At 37.3% G+C, this 27,989-nt stretch overlaps 1 protein-coding gene across 1 annotated transcript; it reads right to left on the bottom strand.

Annotated features, from left to right (window-relative positions):
* LOC149776837 (fructose-bisphosphate aldolase-like) lies at positions 1-27,961 on the bottom strand. Its single transcript, XM_089941566.1, has 8 exons — positions 27,807-27,961; positions 15,010-15,128; positions 12,036-12,302; positions 11,527-11,687; positions 11,008-11,091; positions 10,152-10,326; positions 8,538-8,737; positions 1-664 (listed from the first exon to the last, which is right to left on the bottom strand). The coding sequence occupies exons 2-8, from the start codon at positions 15,119-15,121 to the stop codon at positions 572-574; spliced, it is 1,092 nt and encodes a 363-aa protein (XP_089797692.1). The 5' UTR covers positions 15,122-15,128; positions 27,807-27,961; the 3' UTR covers positions 1-571.
* Positions 27,962-27,989: the final 28 nt, after the last annotated feature.

Below are 27,989 nucleotides of genomic sequence, written 5' to 3'. Positions count from 1 at the left end.
TGAAGGAATGTAAATTTTATTCCAAAATCTAAAAAAACATTTCCTCTGCTTTAAGAAAATGCCAGAACACTGAATATATACCGATTAGCATATGAATCTTGTATAGAAGATATACATGTAAAAGACAGGATGTAATAAAGAAATAAACGGAAATCTACCTATACAGCTACAAATGTCATTAAATGAATGTGTGATGTAAATTTTCATCTAAGAATATGATTTAAATAGTATTAAAAATACTTTAAAAAGGATAAACGTTAAACCAGTAGATTTTTATCTACATTTCTTCAGACGAAAAGGCACATTATCGATTTTCAATAATTCTAATATGCACGTGCAAAGTGCGCAGAGAGGACATTATGTTTATCAGATTCAGTAATCAATATTGTCAGGTTCATTTAGTATAAAGAATAAAAAGCATACCTGGAGGGCTAATTTTAATTAGGTTGCCATATTTTGCCTGAACATATATCATTTTTGTAACAAATTATTTCATTACGATATTCAAATATAACACAATTTATTAATAGAAGCCTTCTAACCAGAGTTCACATAAATCGGGGAATTTCCTCTAGTATGTATGTTTCTCGACAAATAATGACTGGTCCCCAGCAGCCGAGTGTACGTTTCCCTTGTACTTTCCCATCGAGGCAAGTCCATTAGCCTGAAACAGAAGAAACAATGTCAAGTGATTGTTCACGATCGAAATATCACTCGGCCATTTCCGTCAATTCGTGAAAGAAACACTGGATTTAATTCGTCGACACTGAGATCTATATTTTGACCTACTTTTGGCGGTGGAAGGAAACAATGTCAAAATCGAAACAATCTTAGCCTTTGATGTTGTAACTTGCGGTGCGCTCCGCCAATCGCATTGCTCACAATGAGCTACCAAGCGGAATAGCATCCGTCGTTTCCGTCAAGTCGTTGAAAGAAACATGGAGTGTAATTCGTCGCCACTGAGAACTATATTCTAAACTACTTTTGTTCATATGGAACACCGTGGCGGTGGAAGGATATCAAGTCATAATCGAAAATTTTAGTCTTTGCTTTTGTAACCGATTCTGTGCATTCCGTTTTTGTATGTAAGGTCAAGGTTTCAGTAATTTGCCTCTACTACACAACGATTTTGACATTATTTAGAAATATTGTGTTCTTACTACATTTTAATTATATCTTGGCTATCCTTAGCTTGTTTTATATTAATTATTTACATCATAGATCAAATGACAGAACCTCTTGAACTGTTTGAAGTGGATAAGCAGAGTGGATTTTCGCGAATTGTTTCGTTTTGGACAAGTGCGTGCACATGTGAAAACCGCTACATGTACCATGTTTTCAACTCTATGGTACATTCCTTCTTGAATTGCAGAACAGTGGTAGATGCAAAAGTAAGTTTTAAATTACCATTAACTCGATTCAACTTTAGGAATCCTATTCCATGCAAGAATTAGACATTATCTTCTTCACTGCACATACATTGTATACATGCGACTCTATTTTCAAAACAGGTAAACTATGCGGCACACACGTCAACGCCGAAAAATGATTGGCTCAAAATGTTGTACTTATTATTACATGAGCTCGGACTTGTCTCAGAGCAAAACATCGCACTTTTCGGAGCCTGTAACTTCAGTTCGGTACATCGCAGAAAAGTAAATTATGGCTTGATGGATAGACAAATATCTCAGGAGTAAAACAAGCCATATACTATGGACGTGTGTCTTAACAAACGAAAAAAGCAGAAGGAACCCGAGGGTCATGGGTAGAATGAAGTATTTGGAAGTTCCGTACCTTCTCTCTTATATATTATGATAGAGAGGGTCCTATGTCAGAACGGGTTATGGGGGTAATCTATGGTATTTTTGTCACTCTGTATGATTTTTTTCCTTTAGATTATTGTTTTTTTTTTTAAATCAATATCAAGCTCGCGTTCCGTCAAGCACCTGTGGATAAGCATTAAATGAACGTAATAATTTTATGTGTAATTTTACATTTGGAGTGTATAACTTTACGTGTAGAAATTGGGCGCTCGTCCTTATGATAATTTTGAATTCTGGATAGAATATTTCAGAAAACTTTGTTTTTTGAAATTTGAATTACCCTAGTTTTTGAAATCTTAGTAAAATCGGCACGTTATTTCTAAAATGTCATCAAAAGTAGAAATCTTTCTTTCAAATCCTAGACAGGAACAATTAGATCTTTCAAAAAAGATGATTTTATTCAACTTGACAGAAAATACGATCTTTCTGAGGTAAAGGCTTCCCTAACAAAACAGGAAATAAGAAATATTTTGGTTCAGTATTTGGTAGAAAAGAATGTTTTGGATAAAAGTACTTTGGTTTCAGTCAGTAAGTCTGTCTCAGACTCTGACACAAAAATGATGGAATTAGAATTAAAATACAAGATGGAATTGGAGTGTTGAGGAAGCTAGCGCTTCAGAAAGATAAAGAAAAAAGCAAATGCAGTTACTGTTAGAAAAAGAAAAAGAACAAATGAAATAGGAAAAAGAGAAAGAACAAATGAAACTGGAGAAAGAGAAAGAACAAATGAAATTGGAGAATGAAACAGAACAAATACAATTACAAGAAAAACAAATGCAGTTAGATAAGGAAAAAAGAGAGAAAGAAAGACTAATGAAGTTGCAAAAAGAACAGAAGGAGCAAATACATTTACAGTTGGAGAAAGAGAAGCTTAGAGAGAGAATATCAATGTAGAATTAAATAAATGGAACTGGCAAGTGAGAAGCACATTCATACTTCAAATCCACGTATAAGATTTGATCTTGCAAAGAATATTACATTAGTGCCCCCTTTCAGAGAAAAAGAAGTACACAAATATTTTCCTTATTTTGAAAAATTTGATGAAAATTTGAAGTGGCCAAGGGAGCATTGAACTCAATTATTACAATGTGTACTCACTGGTAAAGCTAGTGATACTTACCTTTCACTGTCAGTTCAACAAAGTGGTGACTATGATACGGTCAACGAATGCATCTTAAGGGGCTATGAGTTAGTCCCTGAAGGTTATCGGCGAAAATTCAGAAACTAGAGAAGAGAAGCTGGACAAACTCATGTCAAATTTGCAAGAGAAAAAGAGCACTTATTTGACAGATAGTGCTTAGCCAAGAAAGTTGAGCGAGATTATCAAAGTCTTAAACCACTTATATTACTTGAAGAGTTCAAAAACTGTACATAGTGACATTATGATTTATCTTGATGAGCATCAGATTGAAACCTTGGAAAATACTGCTCATGCTGCTGATGAGTATTCTTTAACTCGTACAGTTCCTTTTGTATGTTTGTGTTTGTGCTCTGGATTTTTAACGTAGCTTTGACAATTTTTCAGTCATATCGTTACAATGTCTGCAATGTGGCAGTTTATAATGATGTCTAGCACTGGGGCATCATGCCGCAGACATGTAGCACGATGTCCCACCCAGTAACACTATCCTGACACCAGGCCGACCAGTCCTAACACTAACCTCGTAATGCTGAGCGCCAAGCGAGGTAGCTGTTAGTACCATTTGTTTAAGTCTTTGGTATGACTCGGTTGGGAATCGAACCCACGACCTCCCGCATCCGAGGCGGACGCTCTAACCACTAGGCCATTGGAGCGGTCGTTCCTTTTGTAAATAAGACTTCTACTCAACAGTCTTTTGGCAGAAAAGTATTTCAGCCTAATACAAGCCCTTCTAAAACTCAAACTGGCACAACTTCTAAAAATCAAACCTACGTGTACCTATTGTAAGAAAAAAGGACACATTATTTCTGATTGCTACAAACTGAAAAACAGGCATCACAATCAAGATAGACCTATTCCAGTTGCTCTTATTTCTAAGAGGTCAAGGTCACGGTCATGTATTGAAAGCAATACATTTGTTGGGTCTAACAAACTCCAGTCTGATTTGATTATGGAGAATTATGAACCATTCATATCGAAGAGTTCTATATCACTCTTGAGTGATTCAGCCATTTCTATTCCTATTAACTTTTAAGGGACACAGGAGCTTTTCATAGTCTTTTATTGTCGGGTAGTTTGTCTTTTTCTGAGAAGTGTTCTTCTAATGAGAGTGTTCTTATTCAGGGAGGAGAGTGTAGCTTTGTTAATGTTCCACTCCATTGTATAAATGTGTCTTCATACTTAGTCTCAGGACCCGTGACAGTCGGAACAGTCTGTTTTAACCATTGAGGTCATTACATTATTACTAGGCAACGACCCAGTTGGAGACAAGGTTGTGGTTAATCCACTTGTAACTGACAAGCCTTGCTTGAATCAGAAAGTCGATCCAATTGAAAAAGAATTCCCTGATGTATTATTTATAGCTTGTGCAGTTACCAGGGCTATAGCAAACAAAGCTCTTGAGAATGATGTTGATAAGGAAAGTATTATTTTAGCTGACACATATATTGGTCAGGCTTTTGATGAGGTTACTTTCACTCCTTGTTTGGATCAATCAGAAGGTATTCATCACAGTGATTCTCTTTTAACGACTCATTCTCTTTGTTCTAATTAGGGTGATAAACGACAATCACTTGTCGTGGAACGGGAAAAAGATCCTGAGATGTCCTGTTTGCTTCAGAAGGACATTAGTGAAACTGAAGCTTCCTAAGTTCCTGTCTGTTATTTCATTAAAAGTGGAATTCTTATGAGAAAATGGAGACTTCCCGAGGTGCCTGCTGATGATGAATGGTCAGCTAACTATCAAATTGTAGTTCCAAAACCTTAAAGACAGGAAATACTTAGTCTGGCCCATGCAATGCCACTGGCTGGTCATTTAGGGATCAATTAAAGTTATCACAAGATCTTAACTCACTTATATTGGCCAAAAATCAAAAGGGATGCTGGTAAATACTGTAGATCTTGTCATACCTGTCAAATGGTAGGAAAACCAAATCAGAAAATTCCCAAGGCTCATGTACAACCTATTCCTGCCTTTGACGAACCATTCAGTAGAATTATGGTACATTGTGTTGGTCCCTTACCTAAGACAAAGTCAGATAACCAATACCTGTTGAGCATTATGTGTGCGTCAACAAGGTTTCACTAGGCAATTCCCTTGAGGAATAGAAAATCTAAAATAATAGTAAACGTTTTTATAAAGTCTATTACTCAATTTGGCCTTGTTAACTCTATCCAATTGGGTCAAGGGTCAAATGTTAGGTCTGGAACTGTCCAGCCTATATTGCTTGAACTTGGCATTCAGCAATTCAAGTCAGAAGTAAAGTTATGGTTTGACAGAACTATAGTGGAGAGAACTTTTGAGTTTTGTAATAATGGAGTTCTGTCTCTCTTGCTCATTATTAAGATGTTTCTTCAGATTAGATGTTAAGGTTAAGAAGAAAATGAATGAGTTAAATTATAATATTAGTGCCCCTGGGATGTAAATAAATTATAGGAGTACCATTATATTAAAAGAGACAGCCAGGTTAAACGAAATTAATTTAGTTATACATGTCCAACTCAGTGAAGATTTATGTGAAGGAATATCATCGGATTCTATTGATATTGGAGTGACAAATCTTCGCAATTCAGAAATTATGAAAGATCTGGACCAGACACTTTCACATTTGCAAGAGCAAGAAAGAAATGAACTTAAACAGTTATTACTTTAATATGAGCACTTATTTCCATATGTTCCTACAAGGACAAACAACATTTTCCATGACGTTGAAATCGTAAATTCCAAACCTGTCAAACAACACCTGTACAGGATGAACCCTCTCAAACACGAATACTTGAAAAAAGAAATCCAGTATTTGCTGGAGAATGATTTTATACAGCCCAGTTAAAGTGATTCGAGTTCACTATGCATACTTGTTCCAAAACCAGACAAAACTTTCCGCATGTGTACTGATTACAGGAAGGTGAACAGTGTGACAAAAACAGATTCATTCCCATTACCAAGAATCGATGATTGTATTGATAAGATTGGGAATGACAAGTATGTCACCAAATTTGACCTTCTGAAAGGATTTTGACAGATTCCATTAACGGAAAGAGCAAAGAAACTTTCGGCATTCATGACTCTAGATGGACTTTACCAATATAAAGTAATGCCGTTTGGGATGAAAGGGTCGCCAAGTATATTTGAACGCGTAATGAATATGATTACCTCTAGTCTAGAAAACTGTGATGCTTACATCGATGATGTCATCATCTACAACGACACCTGGAAAGAACATTTAGCAACAATTCGGAAATCCTTTGACAGACTCACAGATGCATGTTTTACAATTAATTTATCTAAAAGTGAGTTCTGCCGTGCTAGTATAACTTTCCTAGGACACATTCTGGGACATGGACAAGTTAAACCTATAGATGCTAAGGTCAAGGCTATCTCTGAATGTCCCGTGCCTGTTAATAAAAAGCAACTGACGCGATTGTTAGGATGGCCGGATACTATCGTAAATTTTGTTCCAATTTTTCTATAATTGCTGAACCCCTGACAAATTTATTGAGTAAGAAAAACAAGTTCCTTTGGACTGAAAAATGTCAGGTGACTTTTGACAATCTGAAAGACATACTTAAAAGCGCGCCAGTTCTTACAGCTCCAAATTTCAGCCAATCTTTTAAAATGTGTGTTGATGCAAGTGATGGTGGGGTTGGAACAGTTTTGATTCAAGAAGATGAAAGTGGTATTGATCATCCAGTGTGCTATTTTTCTAAGAAATTAAATAAGCCACAAAGGAATTATTCAACAATCGAGAAGGAATGTTTGGCATTGATATTGGCCTTACAATATTTTGAAGTTTACCTAAGTTCAGCTCCTTCTTCGATTATTGTATTTAGTGACCACAACCCCCTTACTTTCATTGGCAAGATGAAAAATAAAAATCAAAGACTACTAAGGTCGAGTTTATTGTTACAGGAATATAATCTTGACATCAGGAACATCAAGGGAAAATATATTTTAACAGCAGACGCACTTTCCCGTGTATAACAATATATTATTTCATGTACACTGTGTAATTTATATGAGTTCTTTTAAACCTCATGTATAATTAGTCTGTAGTAAAAAGAAAGCTTTAAGTATAAATCTTTCTTTTTCTTTATGAGGGAAGTGTTATGTATATTTGATTTAATTATATACATGATATTGTAATGTAAATTTATTCACTAGAGATGATATTTATTTTGAAAATAGTTTGACCTTGACTGTTAGTTTATAAACAATAGGTGTTGATCTAAATCCTGAAATTGTTTCGGAATTTTTAGCAACCTTCTTAAACCACGTTCGATTTTATTTTAAAATGATTGGTTGTTTCCAAGGTCATGATGGGACCTTGTCTTTAAGATATAAACAATTTTTTTATATTTTTATTTCTAAGAGTACAAATTATTGGTTTTCTTCAGGGTCACACTAGGTAAACACGGTCACGTGGCAGTGTGTTTCGCAATTCCGGTTTGTCCATTACTGCACATTTGTTAGTTTTAATAGAGATTCGTAGAGAGAGATTTTTCAGTTTTGGGCTTTTTACACTGATGTCAAGTTAATTTGTAGTAGCCAGATTTTGAATTACAATTTTCTTCAGATGAGTTGGATTTCATGAGGATTAATTCTTTTTTTCTCTGGAAATATGAGGAGTGCTCACACAGAACTTTTGGAAAGACATTGTTTACAAATTTAATTTAGATTTCCAACACTGGAGTGTCATTATTTGTATTTCTACAAGGAACTGTAAAAAATAAAAAACAGTACAGATTACAACATACGTCATCGTTATCCAGCTTGGATTTTCCATCAGGATTAGAACTTGAAATTATTAGAACATTTATTACTAGGACGTTTGCAATTTAATTCGTGGATTATTTTTGGATTATGTTTGGATTTGATTCTTGAAACGTAAGTTCTTCTCCTTTTTTCATTTTTACAGAATTTTTCCAGTGAAATAATTTATTTGTTAACTTTTAAAAAGCTTGTTGTTTTCACTCCTTCTGTGTTGCTATTTATTAGAGCCTAAACACGTAACAGTGTCATTTGTATATAGAGTGTTGTTTGATATAATAAAAAGTCATCAAACCTGTGCATTTTAGATTTATGTCTTTCCTTACAGTTCGAACTTGGTATCCTCCCTCACTTCAGCGATGTAATCATCGTGCATAGCAAAGGAGTGACACCTCCGTAAGAGAGAAACTTTATTTGAATCAGAGAGTTTCCCTCGCTAATAAATTTGTATGGGAACCAGCGTATCCTTACATCATGCTGGCATATTTAGTTGCAGAAAACTAGTATAAATTGTCACAGAATCTGTACCATAATAATTGGTCTCAAAGATGAATTTATCATAATACTTCGACTACTATGTGCATTAGCTTAAAGCAAAGAGTTTTTGGTATGTACTATTCATAAACAAATAATGCATTTCAACCATAAGTATTTTGCTAACACGAATTCTCTAAAACATATGAGGAATTCTGACCAGGTTTTTAATATATGTTTAACATGGATATTTGACAATCTCCTAGTGTTAGTGTCCATTGTTATTTATTACAGCCAAGATTTAATAGCACGAAATGCAGGATTTTCTACTGACCTTTGCCCGCTTCATTAACTCTTCCTGAGCATCCTTCACTTTTTCGTCTTGCCCTTTCCAAGTCTTCAGCACGCTGTTCTGGAGGGCGCGCCCGAAGGAAAATGTCAATGCCCAGGGTTTCCGGCCAGCACAGGTATTTATGGCATTCAGATTTAGGGTGGCATCTTCCTCGGATTGCCCGCCAGACAGGAAGCAAATTCCTACGAAGATACGAAGTTTAGTTGAAACTGTGTAGTTCACATCTATATTTTGGTCACGAACGCTGTGGTAAATTCCATTACATCGAACTTAAACTATGGCTGTACGAAGGATTTTATCCAGAATCACCTAAACTGATAACTAAACTAGCTGTAAGAGAGCAGCACTAAGAGCCACAACTAACCTGACGTCCAAACTGTGGCTGTATGAGGGTTAGCACTCAAAGCCATCTAACCTGATGCCTGAACTGTGGCTGTAAGAAGGTTAGCACTCAAAGCCATCTAACATGATACCTAAACTGTGGATGTAAGAAGGTTAGCACTCAAAGCCATCTAACATGATACCTAAACTGTGGATGTAAGAAGGTTAGCACTCAAAGCCATCTAACCTGATGCCTGAACTGTGGCTGTAAGAAGGTTAGCACTCAAAGCCATCTAACATGATACCTAAACTGTGGATGTAAGAGTGTTAGCACTCAAAGCCATCTAACCGGATGCCTAAACTGTCGCTCTAAGAAGGTTAGCACTCAACGCCATCTAACCTGATGCCTAAACTGTTGCTGTAAGAGGGTTAGCACTTAACGCCATCTAACCCACTGCATAAACTGTGTCTGTAAGAGGGTTAGCACTAAAAGCCATCTAACCTTATGCATAAACTGTGGCTGTAAGAGTGTTAGCACTCAACGCCATCTAACCTGAGGCCTAAACTGTGGTTACAAGAGCAATATCTCTGAGAACCATCTAACCTTACACCTAAACCCTAGCTGCAAGATGGATAGTACCCAGAGACATCAAACATAAGACCCCAGAAACATCGAATCTAATACCTAATATGTGGTTACAAGAGGGATAGCACACAGAACCATCTAACCTGATGCCTACACTGTCGCTGCAAGAGTATCCCATTCTAAATTAATACCTAAAATGTGGCAACAAGACAAATAGCACCAAAAGCCATATAACCTGACGTCTAAAATGTGGCTGTAAAATGGATAACTCTCAGGTCCATCTAACCTGACGTCTAAACTGTGGCTGTAAGATGATAGCACTCAGGGTCATCTAATATGATCCATAAGAAGTGGCTCCAGAGGGGTAAAACTCTGTCAGATAATGTTAATTAATATTGGAGAAATAGACCTCAAGCATATCCTTCTCAAAACGTTGTCGCGGAGATGGATCTGATATAGACTAGCTGGAAGGTTTTTCAAGGGTTATATAGAATGGGGCGTGGGTTAACAACTCTGACAAACAGATTTTATCAAATGAAAAAAATAACTCCAAAACAATGGAGGTGGGTAAATTCTACAGGATTTTAGAATATTCTTTTTCGATTAGGGCCTCTTTATATTGGATAAGGTGTATCATATATCGTCAACAAAATGCTTTGAAATAAAAAGTAAATGAAAAGCAAATTCACCTGGAACTGCTGCAGGCACGCCTCTGCTCATAGCGAGCACGGTTGCCACCGCATTTTCTTCCGGGGTGTTCTTCTTCAGGCAAGATTGTCCCGCCGTCACCATGTTTGGTTTTAACAATGTTCCTTCAAGGAAAATATGGTGATCAGCAAGCGCCTTGTATGTGAATGCTAGCACCTGTTAAAAGTACAAAACCAAAGCTCATATATAAATGACTTGTCTAAACACAAAATATCAGTTTCATCTAAAATCACTTATCAGTCATAACCAAATATATAACTAGTTTTGCAGAGGAAGAAGTTTCATGAAATTGGTCTGGATACAATTTTAAAAATTAAAATATCGTCGAAGACCAGCAAGAAAAGCGAGCAACTGAAATGGCTTGCAACAGAACATCCAATTCAATTTTACTGCATATTCTAATTCCTCCACCCAACCTCAATCCCCAGACTGTGACCAGGGTTCAAATTACAAAACTTCCTGCTACCTGTATATGTAAAGTTTGGTCGGAAAAAATTTACGTTTTGTACATTTGACCTTTCACCCTACTTTCCTAGGGACTTCAGGAACGGGAGCCATTGATGACACCCCTCTCAAAGATTAATATAGGGTCTACATAACTTCAAACGTTCGTGAAATTCCACCCAGCGGTTTCCTAGAGATGTGACGACGGCCGGCCGGAGGGGTCGGCAGACGGAGTGAAAGACAACCACTTTCCCCAGAGCAAAATACACTCAAACAAGACAATCCGTCATGCCAAAGTGAAATCACAGATCTTGAAACTTGTCGAATCACATATTTATATGACATATGTGTTAGGCAAAAACTGAGAAATTAACTTCTATAAAAAGAACGAACCTGCTCGGTTACTTTTTGTGCTGTTTCAAGGTCATGATCACCATCTTGTAATACTTCCGGTTCTACGATTGGCACAAGTCCATTCTGTTAAGCGTGAAAATACAGATAATGAAAAAGTACGTGTGAAAAACCTATAGATAGAAACCAAGGAAAGACAAATGCTGAATGGTACGTTTCACGTTTAAATGATGAGGGACAATAATTTATAAACAATTGTTAAAAATAACTAGGTTAGGTAAAGCTTCCTGAAAATGTGCCGTTCTGGTAAAACACCGGAACATCTTTGATATTCGAAAAACCTGACGAAAGGTATATACGTTTACACTGAGAAGTCATTATATTAGCTCTATAATTCCACAAAATACGATTTAAAAATGTGCCATCTAAATTCAAGCTCAAACGTATAATATTTTCTTGTTGGTATACTACTTCAGGACGTAATACAATGTTTCAGACAAGCTTATAATTTCCCTGCATGTTCTTTTAAATGTAAGTCGTGAAAAACTATATCAAATTTACTTGCTGACAGATACTGGCATAGCGTGCCAGTACATTGCCATTTTCCAGCATGGCCTGGTAGGTTGGAGCGTTGGGGCTTATTTTTAGGACACATCGCCACTTGGCAAACTGAGCTCCATCTTTTTTGTACTGGGCACATCTCTCCGCCAAACCGTCCAAGCCTGGGAGCACAAACAAAAATGAAATAGTTATATACCGTCTCTTTGCTGATTAAAATTTCGCGAATACGAGTTACAGAGCTTCTGATGTTCAAGATGAAAATGTTGAATGGGGATAAAAATGCTTTCAATTCAGTAAATAATTAAATAAATTAATATTGTCTTAAATGGATCTGCAAGAATCTGACATTTTAATTTACTGCTACAAAAGCTCAACGAGGTCTCTTGTGTTGATTATTTTCTTATTTTCTTTTCCTACATACTATATTCCGAAGAGGTATATTTTAGAACATTATTTATCACTTCTCTGATATATACGTGTTTAGCTATTTTGTGTATTTTAGGATATACCTTGAGTAGTTGACTCTCCATCTGTTCCAGCGAGTGGAACCAAACCCTTGTCCACTTTAATTCCTGGAATGATTCCTTTGTCCTTGAGAACACGGACAAATGGAACTCCATCCTTTGTCTTCTGGTAAAATGTCTCATGATACATAATCACTCCGCTGATGTTATCAGAAATACTTGGATCGGAGGTGAAAAGAAGTTCCCTGTATTTTCTCCGGTTCTCCTCCGTGTTCTCTACACCAATAGACTCTAAACGCTTTCCCATGGTTCCTGGCGTAGGATTAAGATATTAAAATACATTCCATACATTTTCGAATCTAATTTACAAGATTTTGCATCATGCACACACACACGCACACACACACGCACAGAGAGAGAGACACACACACAACAACAACAACAACAACAACAAAACAACAATATTAGGACATTTTATATGAATTCAATATTAGACCATTTGTACATTTTAACTGCTGAGTGCTGAAAGAATCTCTGATATTTTTGAGCGACGAGATCTTCAAATTAGCCACTGTGGCAGTGTAGTGGTTGCTACTGGTGGCGGTGTTGTGAGGTTGTGCCTTCTTACAAGATGTCCGTTTTATTTGGCTATCGTTATCTAGAGGGTGATCACCCTCAGTGTTATTGTTGCCCAGATCGAGTGAATATTAAAATAAAGTGTGAAATTATAGATGGAATAAATAGAGGTCTGAGCAGATATATAGAGCTGAATGACACGAGTCCCCATACATGGAAAAACAAATATTTAATCAATTACATAAACAACTGTGATAATACATTACATTAGGAAGATACACTTCGTTTTGAAATAAATCTTTCACCGAATTTCAAACACAAATATATTTATATAAATAGCCAATCTGTTTTAAATGATAGAATTAGTTCATCATATAATCGAGTGAACGATCGAAGTCGTTGCCTTGTACAACTTCATAACCTGCTTATTCCGGTCCACTCCAACGTCACTATTGTGATTCCTCTAGGTCCTTTCGCTTTTTCGCTTTCCGACCTCCCTGTCTCGCCTCTTTTCGCCCTCAAACTTTGTGCGGGTAGGTGGATACGTAAGTATGTAGATACGTAGATACTTGGAGAAGTAGGTACGTGGATACGTCCGTGGGGCTATTTCCCTTTGTGCTTTCAAGCTTTGTTCGCGTCCACCGCCAAATTTGTGTCCGTTGAGTTTCCAGACATCCGGTCCCTTTGACAAATGTTTTACGAGAGAATTTCTTCCAAATTTACTCTCGGAGTCCCTTATATTTTCACTCTAGCAGGAAAAACGCAGACTAGCTAGATTTTTTTCGATGAGGGACATTTAACCCCAAGAATTTTCGCGTGGAAACCCTGCCCCCTTTTTTTAGCGTAACCAATCAGGATTAATATATTTACCGCCTTTTACAACTAGGCGCCAAAATTGCGATCAGTATGACTTATAGAATTCCAAACAACAGATCTGGAAAATTTCAAATATGACAATTCGGATATAAAATCGAAGGTAACAATCCCTTTTTTAGTCGTCTAACGGTTAAGGAAACGAAGGCTCAATTAAGAATCACTTCCTCTCCCGATACAGACATTATAAATCATTGCAGTATAACGATTTAACAAGCACCTGTCCCCATATATCTAAGTAATTGTTCTCTGGCCGAAATTAATGTGTCCTTCATAGATCGGCAGAAATTTACATCCTTACAGACAGCCAAAGTGGATAAAAGATCGGTATCACTTTCATTTAAGACAAAACAAACGCCATTAGAATACGTTTCTTAAAAGTGCAGTTTTCTTATGACCATCAAATCAGGAGAATTGGTGACAAGATTTTAATATGTTCATTCTAGTAGCTATTTTTTAGGTCCGATCGACACCATTTTCATTCAGGATCAAGCAGATTATCATAATGAGCGAACACTCATGTCAATGTGACTTTCCACGTAGGAGGAGCGCAACAAGAATATCAGGATGGGTACCATGTTGGCCATACTGGATTTCTGATCGTTTAGTGCAAATTAAACACCAAAAGAAATCTTCTCGTGAAAACCCAATGTTCATATGATTTTCCGTCAACGAGGATTAGCGACAAAATTTGAAAGATGGCTACTGAGACAGCCATATCGGATATCAAAGTCGACACAATTTACATTTAAGGCCAGGTAGTCATCATACGAATTCTCCATTTGAAAACTCCATGTCGAAATGACTTTCTGCCTAAGCGGAGTATCGATAACATGGTTTTCAAGAAGGATCCTGTGGCGGTCGAATTTGATGTGAGATTGACACCCATTCTGGTTTAGACAGATATCATAGGAATTGTCAGTGGAAATCTAATCATGATATGACCATCCATCCATCCATTCAGGAGGAGTAGCGAAAACAAGATTTTCAAGATGGTAGCCATACTGGATGTCCAAACAGTACTATTTTCAATTAGGACTAGCTCGATATTGTGATGAATGTGTGAATAAGTTTTCATGTCAATCCTCTAATTAGTTTCTTCGGAGTAGCGATAGCAAACATGCTCTAAAGACGGCCGGTCAGACGACTAATAACGGGACATGCCATAAGCACCTGTGATCTATGACCAATGGAACTAGGAAACTAAAATAATGAATTTGATGAAGTACTCAATTTAAAGCAAATATAATTCAAAACAATACAATACATGGTTTTCAATTTCAAATTCAAAAGTTTTCACCTTTTCCTGAGGAGAGTTCGCCTTGTGCCATTTATAAAAAGATAACAAATGTATATGGATTTCTGCAAGATAAAAGTATAAATTATGTACAGTTTGCCAACTCTTCTTGACAATTAGAACTTCTAATGAATTATTTTTCTAGGATTAACAGGTTTCATTACTGCAAATATCAGCATGGTACTAACTCAAGTAAAAAACATTAAAAATATTAACGATCGCCAAGACTAACTGCAGACGTGTGGAAATTGAATAAAAGAAGACGGAACAAACCTGTTGATTCGTCAGCTGCCAGGATGCCTTTGCCAGGAAGCACAATGGCGTTGGCGATCTGGCGGAGTTCATCCTCCTGTTCTTTAGTGAGATATTTTGGGAACACGGGCATCTTGAATCTGAAGCAAAAGTTTTAAAAAGTGTTCAGCAGAACCCTGTATTGTATCTGACCTGCAACAACGTCTAATATCGTTTTCGCCAGTGGAAAAGAGACGCCTATATCTCAACATGCTAACCCCTGTCAGACAACGATTAATGCAAAAAGCCATTCTAAATATACAAGCTGATCTTCTCATGGCAACTTAATGTGACTTTCATGGCACTAAGCGATTGACTTCATGATTCTCCTACTAAAAATGAGTATTTTATCTGGCACCATATAGCCGTTATTCTTATTTTGCGTCGTAAAACGCATACATTCATTCATACATGCATGCATCCATACACACACACACACACACATCCCGTTGGCAGATTCTTAAGTTTTTATACAGTTGTGTAGATGAAACACTCAAAATCGTATAAAACTCGAGATCTTGGACATAGTAATATGACGGACACCGATAATTGGTCATGTTCTGTTCACGCTTCTATTCACCAATTATATTACAGCTTTCTCGCTTATAAAAGTGAAAAACTTCATTCGAGACTTATCGTTTCTAACCATAACTTTCCCAAATACGAAACATCACGCTGACTCTAATAGGTTACTAAAACTAAGTGGATAGGGAATTCCACAGCGCGGCAGAATTTTAATCTGTATCGATGCCCTTCAGATTTTCTTCTCGTAAATAGCTCTTGAATTTAATCAAGATTTGGAACATTCTAGTCTTCATTTGTTTTTGTTTTTTTACGGTGCATCAACAAGTTACAGTTCATATCAGCCCGACGTAACTGAGGTAAGGCGTCTTGCTCAGAGATACACCAAAGCGTAATACACGGCATTGTCTGACTGGATATAAACCCATGTTGTTTAACTATTGGTCAGGCGCACCAATCACTCGACCACAAAGGTTCCTTACATTCGAAGTTTAGTTCTGAAATAAGCAATAGCTATTTAAAAAAAACTTTAAAGCTCCGCTATATTAAATTGGTGTGTGTGTGTGTGTGTGTGTTTATTTTTGGATTTTTAACGTAACTTTAACAGAGTCATATCGCTACCATGTCTGCTTGTGGCAGTTTAAAGTAATGTCTAGCACTGGGACACCATGCCGCAGACACGAGGTAAGTCCGACCCAGTCACTTTATCCTGATACCAGGCTGACAAGTCCTAACACGAAACGTTTAATGCTGAGCGACAATCGAGGCAATTGTTAGTACCATTTTTATAAGTCTTTGGTATGACTCGGCCGGGGTTCGAACCCACGACCTCCCTCATCCGAGAGGACTCTCTAACCACTTAGGCCACCGAAGCAGTCCATTTGGAAAGAAAAAACCTTTAAAAATAAAATAATGGCAGTCGGCAGGTAATCGATTTTAAGAGGGAATAAATAGGACAAGAAATACCTCTCTTGTGAAATATCAGTACACACATATGGGACTTTCAGCAAGGACGTGTAGCAATGTACGAGGAGCCTATATTTTGTCTTATACATGTGCATTTTGTGTGAAACAACTAGTGTAATGCTGTTCCCTGGTGTCGCTCAGAACATTGCAGTCTGAAAATAGTACCTACTTAATTTCTATTTTTCAAGCGTGTCACAATGCCCAGAAGAAGGATGCAAAGCATTTTAACATTTGTGTACACATTAGCAGATATTTATATTACTGTAATGTTGCACTAGTATCTGACAGTCTATAAAAATAATGCGTGCGGGTTTTTTAATGAGGTGCAAAATAAGCACATCTAGTACCATGTTTGCGGGTGTTACTGACAGTGAACCATTTCAACTGGTTACAACTTCATTAGACAATTCGATTAAACTCGAGATCTCTGACATATTAGAAGGGTTGCAGGCGCGAATAAAATTACATGTATTGCTGACCTTCGAAATATCTGGACCACTTATGTTTTCCAAGCGTTCCATTATCGTTATTTTTCAAATGCCGTTTTTCACTTAAAAAAATAAAAACACTGAATATGTTTGAATGGTGAATGTCAAAATCTTCTGAGACGTTCTTTAAAACACTGCATCTCACATGAGAAAAGAAAACCGATGCATGCAATGTGACTTTGCAGAAATGTCAACACCAAATGTTTGTTTTTAAGACAAACTTTTAACTTGAACACGGTTAACAGAGTTAATACATTTGCTATAAAAAGCAAGACAAAATTGGTCAAAAACTACTTTTTTCTTAGTCTAAATGGCGATATAATAGAATGCCCTAATTAAACATAAGCATTGTTACTTCAACATTAATATCTTCAAGATAACGTGGTGGCTTCGAAATCACAGACGCAATAAAAGTGAACGTTTTAGATTAACATTTCGCATTACAGAAGCCGAAGAAAAACAATTGGAATTAAATATGTTTCTTCAAAGACACTTACCCAATCATAATATATTGGGAGTAGGACCACTACATCGTATACAGGGGAGATTATATATATATATATATATATATATATATATATATATATATATATATATATATATATATACAAGCTACGCCTTGTTTGCCCACTAAGATAGATTAATTTCCCCTTTGCCTTCTGTGATTGGCGCCAAACTCTGTATACAGTTCAAATACAACTGGCATGCTCTGTCATTAGGATGTGATTCTAATTGCGTGAAGGCTGGGAGGGTGTATCCATACTATGGCTGAATAATTATTTTTAAACATATTTTACTTCAAAAAATTAAGTTGTTCAAATTTGAACACTGTTCCCATGTGATCGAGACAAGCGGAGCGCACAACTTGACTAGACTGATAAATATGGAATTTTCCATTGCCGGTCCAACTTACAAAATATCCTTTTTAGGTCAACTGCCACAACCGTACTCGGTTGATGTATAATGCACCATGCTACTGGTAGTTACATTACATACTAAAAGAGGCAACACAAGAAATCCAATAGATGTCGCTAGGACACAGCACCAATATAGCTGTTCGAGCTGCCAAGGTGTAGTCAGGGTTATCGGAACCTCGGCTAGCGAAGATGTTAGTAAAACATTCCAGCCCCACTCCGGCAAATCCAGCGGGAGTCTTAGTGCCGCGTCATTCAGTAGCTCCCGAACGACTTGAGAATGTATCCAGTTAAGCTGCTGCTACATATCTCACGAAGTCCAACTGAGCTTATTCGCATGAACGCTTTCGAGGTCAAAGCTAGATAACATATCGACTCTGACCTCCATCCCAAGTTTGTAATAATATCGGTTAGGGAACAACTGCGCTTGAATACTATGCTGAAGGCGGCTGCCCAATCCTCAGGTGGCGAAAAGCGTAATAACTTTGATATAATTCTCTGTGTGCCGAGCAAATAGCCCATCTTATCTCGGATGACAGATCGAGAGCTAAAATATCGACCTTTCTCCGTTTTAAAGTTAAAAATGATGAGATCTCACTTTTTGCACCGGCTAGGTTCGTTTTATTTATGACTTTAAAGACACTCCTACCCCACCTGCAGGTCCTGTAGACAGCCCTAAGGCGAAGGGTTCAACGAAGGATTACTGTATCTCGAGGATTCTGATGTGCAGTAGTCCATTCTGAGTGGGCTACAATCCACTGGACTCCTCTTAATACGATGGCAAGCAGTTGGCACCCAAGCTCGCCGTGCATACATCCGTACAAATCGTTTTTACCGGATGCTTGACCCGCAAGAGAGCAGTCGTCGCAAGCCAAGCGATCTTTTGCTGAAATGCGACTTCGTATAATTTGAAACTACGAAGGGTTATTCAAATGGGAAACACTTCAGCTACCGTTGGCACAACATAGCCGTTCGTAATGGTCACATGAACTGGAAATCTAGGGCGCTGAGATTCGCTGCCCCATTGATATGACGCAATTAGCCTTGAAGTTCTCCGTCGGAAGTGCAATTCTGTTCAAGAATTAAAGCCACCGTTGAAAAGATTTTCAAAGCACATTCCTAAGGAAGAAAAATTATACAACGATGCGCTTTGCTCTCAGTGCCCAAGTGGGTGAAATTCTGAGATAGGGCAATGCCGAGAATTCGTGTCTTGATACACACTGGATGTCACGGAATTTCTGGATAAATTATGGACTGGGACATAATCATTTTCTTGAGCTAAGATGATTGTGAAGTCTCTCTCCTGAACGGCCTTTAGAACAAGCTTTCGTGTCTCCGCTACAGAACGTCTGCTCTAAAAGGATCTTTAAGGACATTTGTAGTTGATTGGGGGGGGGGGAGAATGAATGTGATTCATAGGCCCTACATATGTCTTCGGCACTGAGTATGATCCTGAAAACCTCAAAAGCAGTTTTATAGAATCCAGGGATCGTCGAAGCAAATCCTTCCTATTCTATAGCAGAGTGGTTGAGTCTTTACCTTACACCACCATAATTCGAATACTTCTGAACGTTGGCGTGATGATGTTGTCCTTTCTTTCTAGAAGGATGTTGGCGTGAAAGAAACGGGACGAAAACGTTTCTCGTCTCTCTGTTTCTTGTCTACATTCGTTGTCGAGAACCGTGGTTTTCTACCTGTATTGCTCTGTGTGACTACCTCTCCATTTGGCATGCTCTAGTTTGGTCCTTTCTGATTCTCCGAAGCCTTTCTGAAGCGGTCTCTGGCGCTGTACCATAGGTACATTTGTTTCACCGGTAGCCTGCTTGGGTACGTACTACATATAATGAAGAATCAAAGCGTGACCTTGTGATGCTGAGAGAACAGCACATCTCAGATATGCATACATTGACCGCTGCTGTAATGGAATTGTGCTGCCGTGATCAACACACGTGCCACTCGTGAAACAGATAACCACACGTGTCCATCTAGCCAGCGCCGGAAGGGTTCGAGACTCCCGGGGCAGTGTTCTTTAAAGACGCAAATGCTTTGCTACAAAGGATTTAATGTCAGTTGCAAATCTATTTTCCCTCCACTCACATCCTCCTCCTAAATACAAGTTTTGTGAACAAATGTCCTCGTTACACTAAGGTGAAGGTGAGATATTGAAAGTTTCAGCTGCAGGACAGAGTTCCTGCCTGCACCCCGTTCGTCTGGCGCCCGGAGGCTACTGACCCCTCTCAATCTCTCCCAGGCAACATCACTGCAACATGCTTAATGGCGGGCGAGGATAAGCTGTGTTCCACATGCTTGAAAACTGCCATTGATGCCTGGCAAACTTGAAGAAACGGCTTTCAATGTGTTCACGTAAATATACCACCACCGCTTCCGCATTCACGCCTGAAACTTAGCCTACAGTACAAAAAGCGTACAGCTCCCTTAAAACAATACGAATGCAGTGAATAGTCATCATGCAACGAATAGTCATCATGCAATGAATAGTCATCATGCAATGCATAGTCATCATGCAATGCATAGTCATCATGCAATGAATAGTGATGCATATCTGTTGATAATGACCATAATCTGAACTATGTTTCAGAACAATGTAATGAAAACTGCAAGAGTAATTGCATTCACAAAATTTAATCTTTTTTTTTATTGGAAAAAATCTTCACAAGTTCTAATCCATTTAAAATTGTAAGACTAGTTGCGTTCATAGGATGTTATCATATATTGTATTCAGTTGTAAGTGAAATAAGAAACCAAATACATTTATAAGTCGGTTTTCAGTACGCGTATCCTCAAGAAATCAACATAATATTAACCGAGTTTCATAGCAATTCATTAAAAAAAACCGCGAGACTAGACGAACATACACGGTGATTGCTATACAAGAAAGTCTCTTTAGAGGCGGTGTGTATCAAAAAGGCAATTTTGATTCAGCAAATTTTTTTTATGACAAATTGGTATGCACGAACAAATGAAATACAAAATATAGGTCATTTTAATGCGACATTACAACGCTTCGGCCACGTGCTGAGATACATTTTGCTTGTGTGTGTGCGTGTGTGTGTGTGTGTGTGTGTGATTATATACAGTACTTTAACAAAAATTAGTATGTATCAGCTGACAGAAATAATTCACTGCTTCAGTTGGGTTTACCTCGACGTTAAAACCATTTTTGGTTAACACGTTCAATTTTAATATTAAATGTTATGCACGTATTTCTTTACAAAAGTGACCCAATATTTTCTCCTACCACACTCACGAATCACATTTCTCTTATTGGATCAATTCTATTTCATACATATAAGTAATAGTTATTTGTTAATTAATTTTAATATATTCCGCAAAATATATCGTGAGACTGCACTCATCATATAGCTGATAGTCGGACTTTGACCGTCCTTGATAACTACTCCTTTATGACTTTCTTGATAAGAGACTTGCTGTACAAGCAGTTCAAGTAAAAGACCCACATACACATATACGTGTACGGTGAACTAGGTCGATTGCTGTTATTCTATTTTTACTATATCAAATATCTATTTTATACTTTTTAATTCTGTAAAAACGTTGACATCATTTCTGATACTATCCGTACTATTTCGGATAGTGATATATTTCCGTTTATCTGCTATAGACTTTTTTGAAGGGAAAAACTATCAATGAACTTCAACCGCGCTGAAGAAGTGGTATACTTCGTTATCGTACTGCTACATATAAATTATAGCATGACCGAGATACAGATAGGTAGATAGGGTGGGGGCTTGCAGTTCCAGATTAAGATAGGTCGGGGCCTGCAGCATATGGTATAAAGGGGCTCTAAATTAATTGGAAAAAAACAAATATTAAAACAAATTTTTAAAATGCATAGTAAAGTAATTGTATTTTTTCATTTGCTATACAGCCAGATAATCCGAGAAATATGTCTGACATTACAGTAATATTATTATTTACATGTAGGTAACTGATAGCGTGAAAGCATTTAGCGCGGGGCCCTTAGCATATGCCACTTTTGCTACTAGGATAATCCGGCACTGGGAGTGAGTGGTCTAAAGCGATCGCCTTTCTTACATTCCCACGTCGACCGAACAGAATCTCGAATTCAGCCGTTTTTCTTCGAACGGTTTGATCTGAAAGAGGGAAAGTGGTAGCGTAAAGACGGCAATTCTGGACAACGGTTAAGAAGAACATAATTACGCATACAACTTGCTCCGAAACCAAGTTTTCCGATATTGAAGTATATATAAGGCTCACGCATTGCAACGATGCGAGCCAGTAGCTTCTCGTGGGTCGGTGGTTCTTTCCGGGGTTTTCCCGGGTTCTTCCTCCACCATTAATACTGGCCGCCATGTATAGCCTATCGTGTGCTGAAAAATGGCGTTAAACCCCACGACAACAACAACAGCAACGATGCGAAAGAGTGTACCTGAAGAGGCAGGCCCGAGACAAAAACTATACAGATCTCACTGGTGGTTTCGGAGATATACGATACTCAAGACGCACGTCTGGCCTTAGCATAAAACTCGACAGTAGTATTATATCATCACCTATTTTATTCCTAATTTTTATACTCCTGTTTGCATGTGCTGGTGTTTATTGCAAAAGGTACGTGGAACACCATGTCTAGATCATGAACAGATATACGAATTTCAAAAATGTTCACGCAAACTCTTTAAATAGTGCCCACCGCCATTGCCACCAAAAATGTATTTTGCTATCTGCTAACGCACATATTTGCGAGAAGGTAACTTGACCCTGTACCTAAAGTGACACATACATGGCTGGCCTTCAACTTGGCATTTGATAATAGGAGACCGTGATATTATGTCCTTGTTTTGCTGGGAACTGTCGTCAAGTTCTCTATGGTTTGGTATGTATTGCGGACAGAGGTCACGTTCTATTTTCAGTTCCGAGCGGCTCAGATGCATCAGTATATCATTTCACCAAATGAATATACGTTGCGAGTGTCTGTAAATCTGCACGTTGTCTTGGTTTTAAGTTATATTCAATCTTAGCTTGTTCTGTTGCTTATTGTTTATTTTAACACAATGTATTTCTATTTTTTATTGTATTCTTTTAATCATCTCTCTCTCACACACACACACACACACACACACACACACACAGAGATTCTTAACCACTTTTGCAACATAAGAGTTGTAAAAGAGAACCAGCGGAATCAATGCTGGTATATCAAATTATATTTCCGTTGATATAAAAAACTGGGTTAATTAGAAACAATGATATCGACATTCCTGAGAGAGAAAGAGAGAGAGAGAGGGGGTGGGGGTGGGGGGAGAGAGAGAGTAATTACTACAAATTATATCTGACTCCAGTGATCAGTTATTTTACTGTGATTGACACCTTAATAATCACTATACCCTCATTAACCACACGACAGAACATAACACAGCGATAAACTACATTACAGGTCAGTATACAGTTATTACATAAACACGGACTAGGTAGTTGACTAATCAGTAATAACAGAAAGAATGTGTGTGTGTGTGTGTGTGTGTGTGATATTTGGATTTTTAACGTAGCTTTAAAAAAAATTCACACAAGGCCGAACAGTCCTAACACTAACCTCTTAATGCTGAGCGCCTAGTGAGGCAGCTATTAGTACCATTTTTTTATGGGACCAAGTAATAAATGCATTTATCAAATTTTGATTGTAATGTGCAAACTCGACAAAACTTGTTTGCCATTATATATAATCACATGGTAAATTTAGAGATGATTAACGGGCTTCAAGAAACATGTTCAGAGCATCAGAGTTGCACAGTAGCAAGTTGCCGTTTTATTAACATCTGCTTCTTAAACCAACAAATAGCGTGATAGTCTACATCATGAAAAATGGGACAGCATTCTCCTATTTCTGTCACATAAAGGAGTAGCTGTCCTTGACCGACAAATAAACATTACTGCTGATAACGCAAGAAAAATGTACAAAACATATCCGTGAATATATGGTCTTGCCTATGACGCCGGTGCAGCTTCAAATCTTGTAACATACGAATAAACAACCAATGTCACCTTGACCGGTGCAATTGTAACCTGTTCCCCTGCTAATATGTGATAAGCATTGCATCATTGCTCACATTGTTTACCATCAGCAGTCCTTTGAAGAGACTGACGCTTTACTGTTCAAAAAGAATTTCCAGAATGCAAGACAAATCCGTTTCTTTATTTAAACTACCGAGTATTGAAACCATCTCGTATATTCTCGACAAACTCCAGCATATCAAATTTGGTAGAGAGACTTTTTTATGTTTCAGGTAGCCTGTCCACAAGATACCGGTAAGTGCAGAACATGATCGTTTATTGCGTCCTTTGCCGTCGAGACAGATATCAAGGATCAAAGACCAGTCAACTTGTCTAGGACAATGTCAAGATATAACCAATTGCAAAGTGTGGTTAAATCTATACATATTACGTTTGGAAACGATATTGAATTGATATTATTTAACGTATTCAGATATATCCACAAACTGGGTTAAATGATTAACGTTTGACCTTAACGTTAATTATATTGTTCATTTTAATGCAACTAAATACAACGTCTGGTCAAAATTCACTTGAACAAGTCGCCGCGCTCAGTAAAGAAAAGACAAACAAAAAAGCCAAGAAAGGACCTTTGACTTTACCCAAGGTCAGTTACGTCTCGTTTCTTCTAAGCTCCTTCCAGGAAGTGTAGATATGTTATCTGATAGCCATGTTGGAGAGTAGACTAGTGCCATTTTCATAAAAACTAGCTGCATATTGCATGGGACCAGCTAGATGTCATAAGAAGTCTTTTAGTGAAAATTCCATGTGTCAATACCACCATCAGTTTATGTGTAGTAGCAAAAACACGATGTTTAAGATGGCAGCAATTGTGGCTGTTGTATTGGTGCCATTTCCATTTAGAATCAACTAAACATCACAAGACGTGTTTAGTGGAAACCCATGTCGATACGACAATCTCTTCAGAAACAGTAATGAAAACATTTTAAAGAGAACAGTTATGGCAGCCATATTGGTTGTCCGATGACACGTTGAAAAGCACCACCTTCATTTAGGACTAACTAGATACCACAAAGAGTCATTTATTTAAAACTCCTTGTCGATATGACCATCCATTCTGGATGGGTAGCGGCAACAAGATTTTCAATATGATCGCAATGGCTATAAATACGGGACGTCCGAGTCGCACCATTTCTATTATGACCAACTATACGTCATAGTAAGTCTCTCAGTCTCTTGATATGACCATTTGTTCAGAAGTAGTAGCCGCATCAAGTTTTTCAAAATGGCTGCCGTGATGGTCATATTGGATATACTAAGTCAGTGTTTTCATTTATCACCAGCTACAGACTGGGATAAATTTGTGAAGTTTCATAGCAATCTTCTAAGTAATGCCACCAAACGGCAGACATCGGACACAGGGTGAAAGGCCATCGCATAAACGCTTCTGGTCGATGGTTTATAGAGCTAAAGGACTTACGGTACTAATGATATGGAAACATGGGAATTAGTCTTTAAATGGGTGAACATAAAACAGAGCATACATGGGTTTGACCACATGGGCTAGTATCGTTGCTTATAAATGACCTGTCATATATGCACTATATAATAACTACAAGGGAGGACACTTGTCTCCTTGCTTGTGCGACCTATTTAAGAATAAACGCTGATATTTCAAGCTGCGCTCTGCTTAGCTTAATACATTTGGTACCGATATTTAGCTCGGACATTCGACTGTGTATTCCTATCAAAATGAAAAATTTGACTTAATATCATACCTTTAAGGACTGCCAAATCATTTTCCCACTCTATTGCTCGACAAGGCCGTGATCGCGCCGCATAATATGCAAGTGAAATCCCGCTGAATGGAATACTATCCTCTCATTGGTTAAAAGAAAATAACGTCCTGTATTTATTTAGAACATTATTTTAAGTTGGCCAATCAGAAGGTGGTATTCAATTCAGCGCGTTGTTCGCCGGATTGGATTCATAAGATGGTCATCCGAGAGTTATGCGTTGGTACGTCACTGTCTTTTGAATGTATATATGTAGTTTTTCAGTCTTCTTGCGTTTTGATGCGATTTAAGACGCGTGAGAAAAGTCGAATCGAGCGGAGTGTCACGTGTTTAGGCTCGAATAAACAGTAGCACAAGAAACAGTGAAAACAACAACCTTTGAAAAATAAAGAATAATTTATTTCCCTGGAAAAAGTCTGTAAAATGAAGAAAAAAATATGAACTTATAGTTCTATAGACTCAAATCCAAAATAATTTAAGAATAACACTTTTAGAGTCCAAATAACAAACTGTTCTACTGATTTTAAGTTTGAATCCCGATGACGTATGGTGAAAGATGTAGTACTGAATTATACAGTTTCTTGTAGAGACAAGAATTATCACTCCGGTTTTTAATAATTGAATAAATTTTTATTTTAAAAACAACTGTCCTTGTTCATCAATTCCAGATGAACACACGAAATTTCCAGAAAAATAACAGAATTAATCATTTTGAATCCAAGTAATTTGAAATAACTCTAAACAGCACAATATACAACTTCTAGTGTTAAGAAAAAGCCCAGCTGCAACTGAAAATAATTCTCCAAAAACTGAGGTTATATCGTATTCTAAACGTAAACAAGGGTCACGTGATCATCTTCTCTAAACTTCTAGAAATTACGTACTTGTTAAAGGTCACGTACACCCAGTGTGACCCTGGCGAAAACCAATCATTTTACTCTAAGAAATAAAAAATACAAAAAAATTGTTTACACCTTAAGCACAAAGTCCCATCATGATCTCGACAACAACCAATCATTTTAAAATCAAAAAGAACTTGTTTACGATGGTTGCTACAAATTTTGAAACTAGGTCAGGATTTAGAACAACACTTGGTGTTTATAAAATAACAGTCTAGGTCAAATTATTTTCAGCAAAAAATATCTCTGTCCATATATTTACATTACAATATCATGTAATGAAAAATATTTTTTTAAAACTGACAAACAATTAAATTGAAATAAACATATATTAAATCAGATATAATTAAATCAAATATACATAACATGAAAATTGTGATCACCGTTGCACTCCTTGTGTTCATTTATATTACCGATAAGGTGATCTCATGTCAGAGATTTCGCCGTACTTTACTGATAAAACGTCAGACTCCTGTGATTAGTGTAGCCATGGCAATTTATTTTAAGGTGTAAGGGCTTCATAAATTTAAAATAAACCTGACTTCTTTCACAACATGGTTATACTTATGTAGTATATTTCTACACTATTTGTTTTTCAGACTTTAGTGAGGATTTTTTTGTTGCTCCATTACATCATATGGAATCAGTTCGTAGCCTCAACCACAACAAATCAAGTTGAGGCTACGACATCGTAGCTAACTTATACACAACTCTTTTCCGAATAGCAACAGCTGTGCTTAAATTTTCATCATATATCCATCTTAACTCTAGCATATTTATTTGCAATCATATGTGTGGCTGTACAAGCCGTCGTTTGTTTGATCTGATTAGAAATTGATATCGGGCAAAATGAAATGATGTTAATTGTTAACGTCCAAAACCTCAACCGGAGACCGTTTACAGTTCTCAAAATTTTTGCACGAGACACAATGCATACAAATCCATTCAGGACTAGATATATGTCCTAACATGACCCATTAGTGATGACACGTGATACAATCTGAACTTTCGGATCGTCGGCACACACACATCACCTGTTTCAACAATCTTTCATACATTTGCGTGTAAGTAATTACAAATTTAACTATATTTGTAAGGTGTACGGAAAGTTAATTAATGTATATAATGATCAAACTTTGTCCAAATAGTATAGAACCTGCTAAGGCAGTAATAATAACTTACCTGCTGTGTGAAAACAGTTCGACAACTCCAATAATGCGAGTCACTATTGTTCAGTACAGTGTAGTTATCTAAGTGCAGGTATGGAGGTGTGGCACAATCTGACGTTTTCATTGGTCAATACTTTTGCAGCCTTGAACTTGACCAGTTAACGCGTGGCGGAATAAGTGGAAATGCCAATTTTTA

Source organism: Sinohyriopsis cumingii, chromosome 18, assembly GCF_028554795.1.
Source record: "Sinohyriopsis cumingii isolate HCF-2022 chromosome 18, ASM2855479v2, whole genome shotgun sequence".
Classification (NCBI taxonomy): Eukaryota; Metazoa; Mollusca; class Bivalvia; order Unionida; family Unionidae; genus Sinohyriopsis; species Sinohyriopsis cumingii.
Note: the sequence above shows the minus strand (reverse complement) of the source record. Positions and strands in the feature narration are given on the sequence as shown.

Coding starts and splice junctions, on each gene's coding strand:
- LOC149776837 (XM_089941566.1), bottom strand. CDS start 15,121: ATGCCCGTGTTCCCAAAATATCTCACTAAAGAACAGGAGGATGAACTC. Junction 12,303..15,009: donor GGCAGCTGACGAATCAACAG/GTTTGTTCCGTC, acceptor ATCCTACGCCAG/GAACCATGGGAAAGCGTTTA. Junction 10,327..11,007: donor CACAAAAAGTAACCGAGCAG/GTTCGTTCTTTT, acceptor TACTTTTAACAG/GTGCTAGCATTCACATACAA.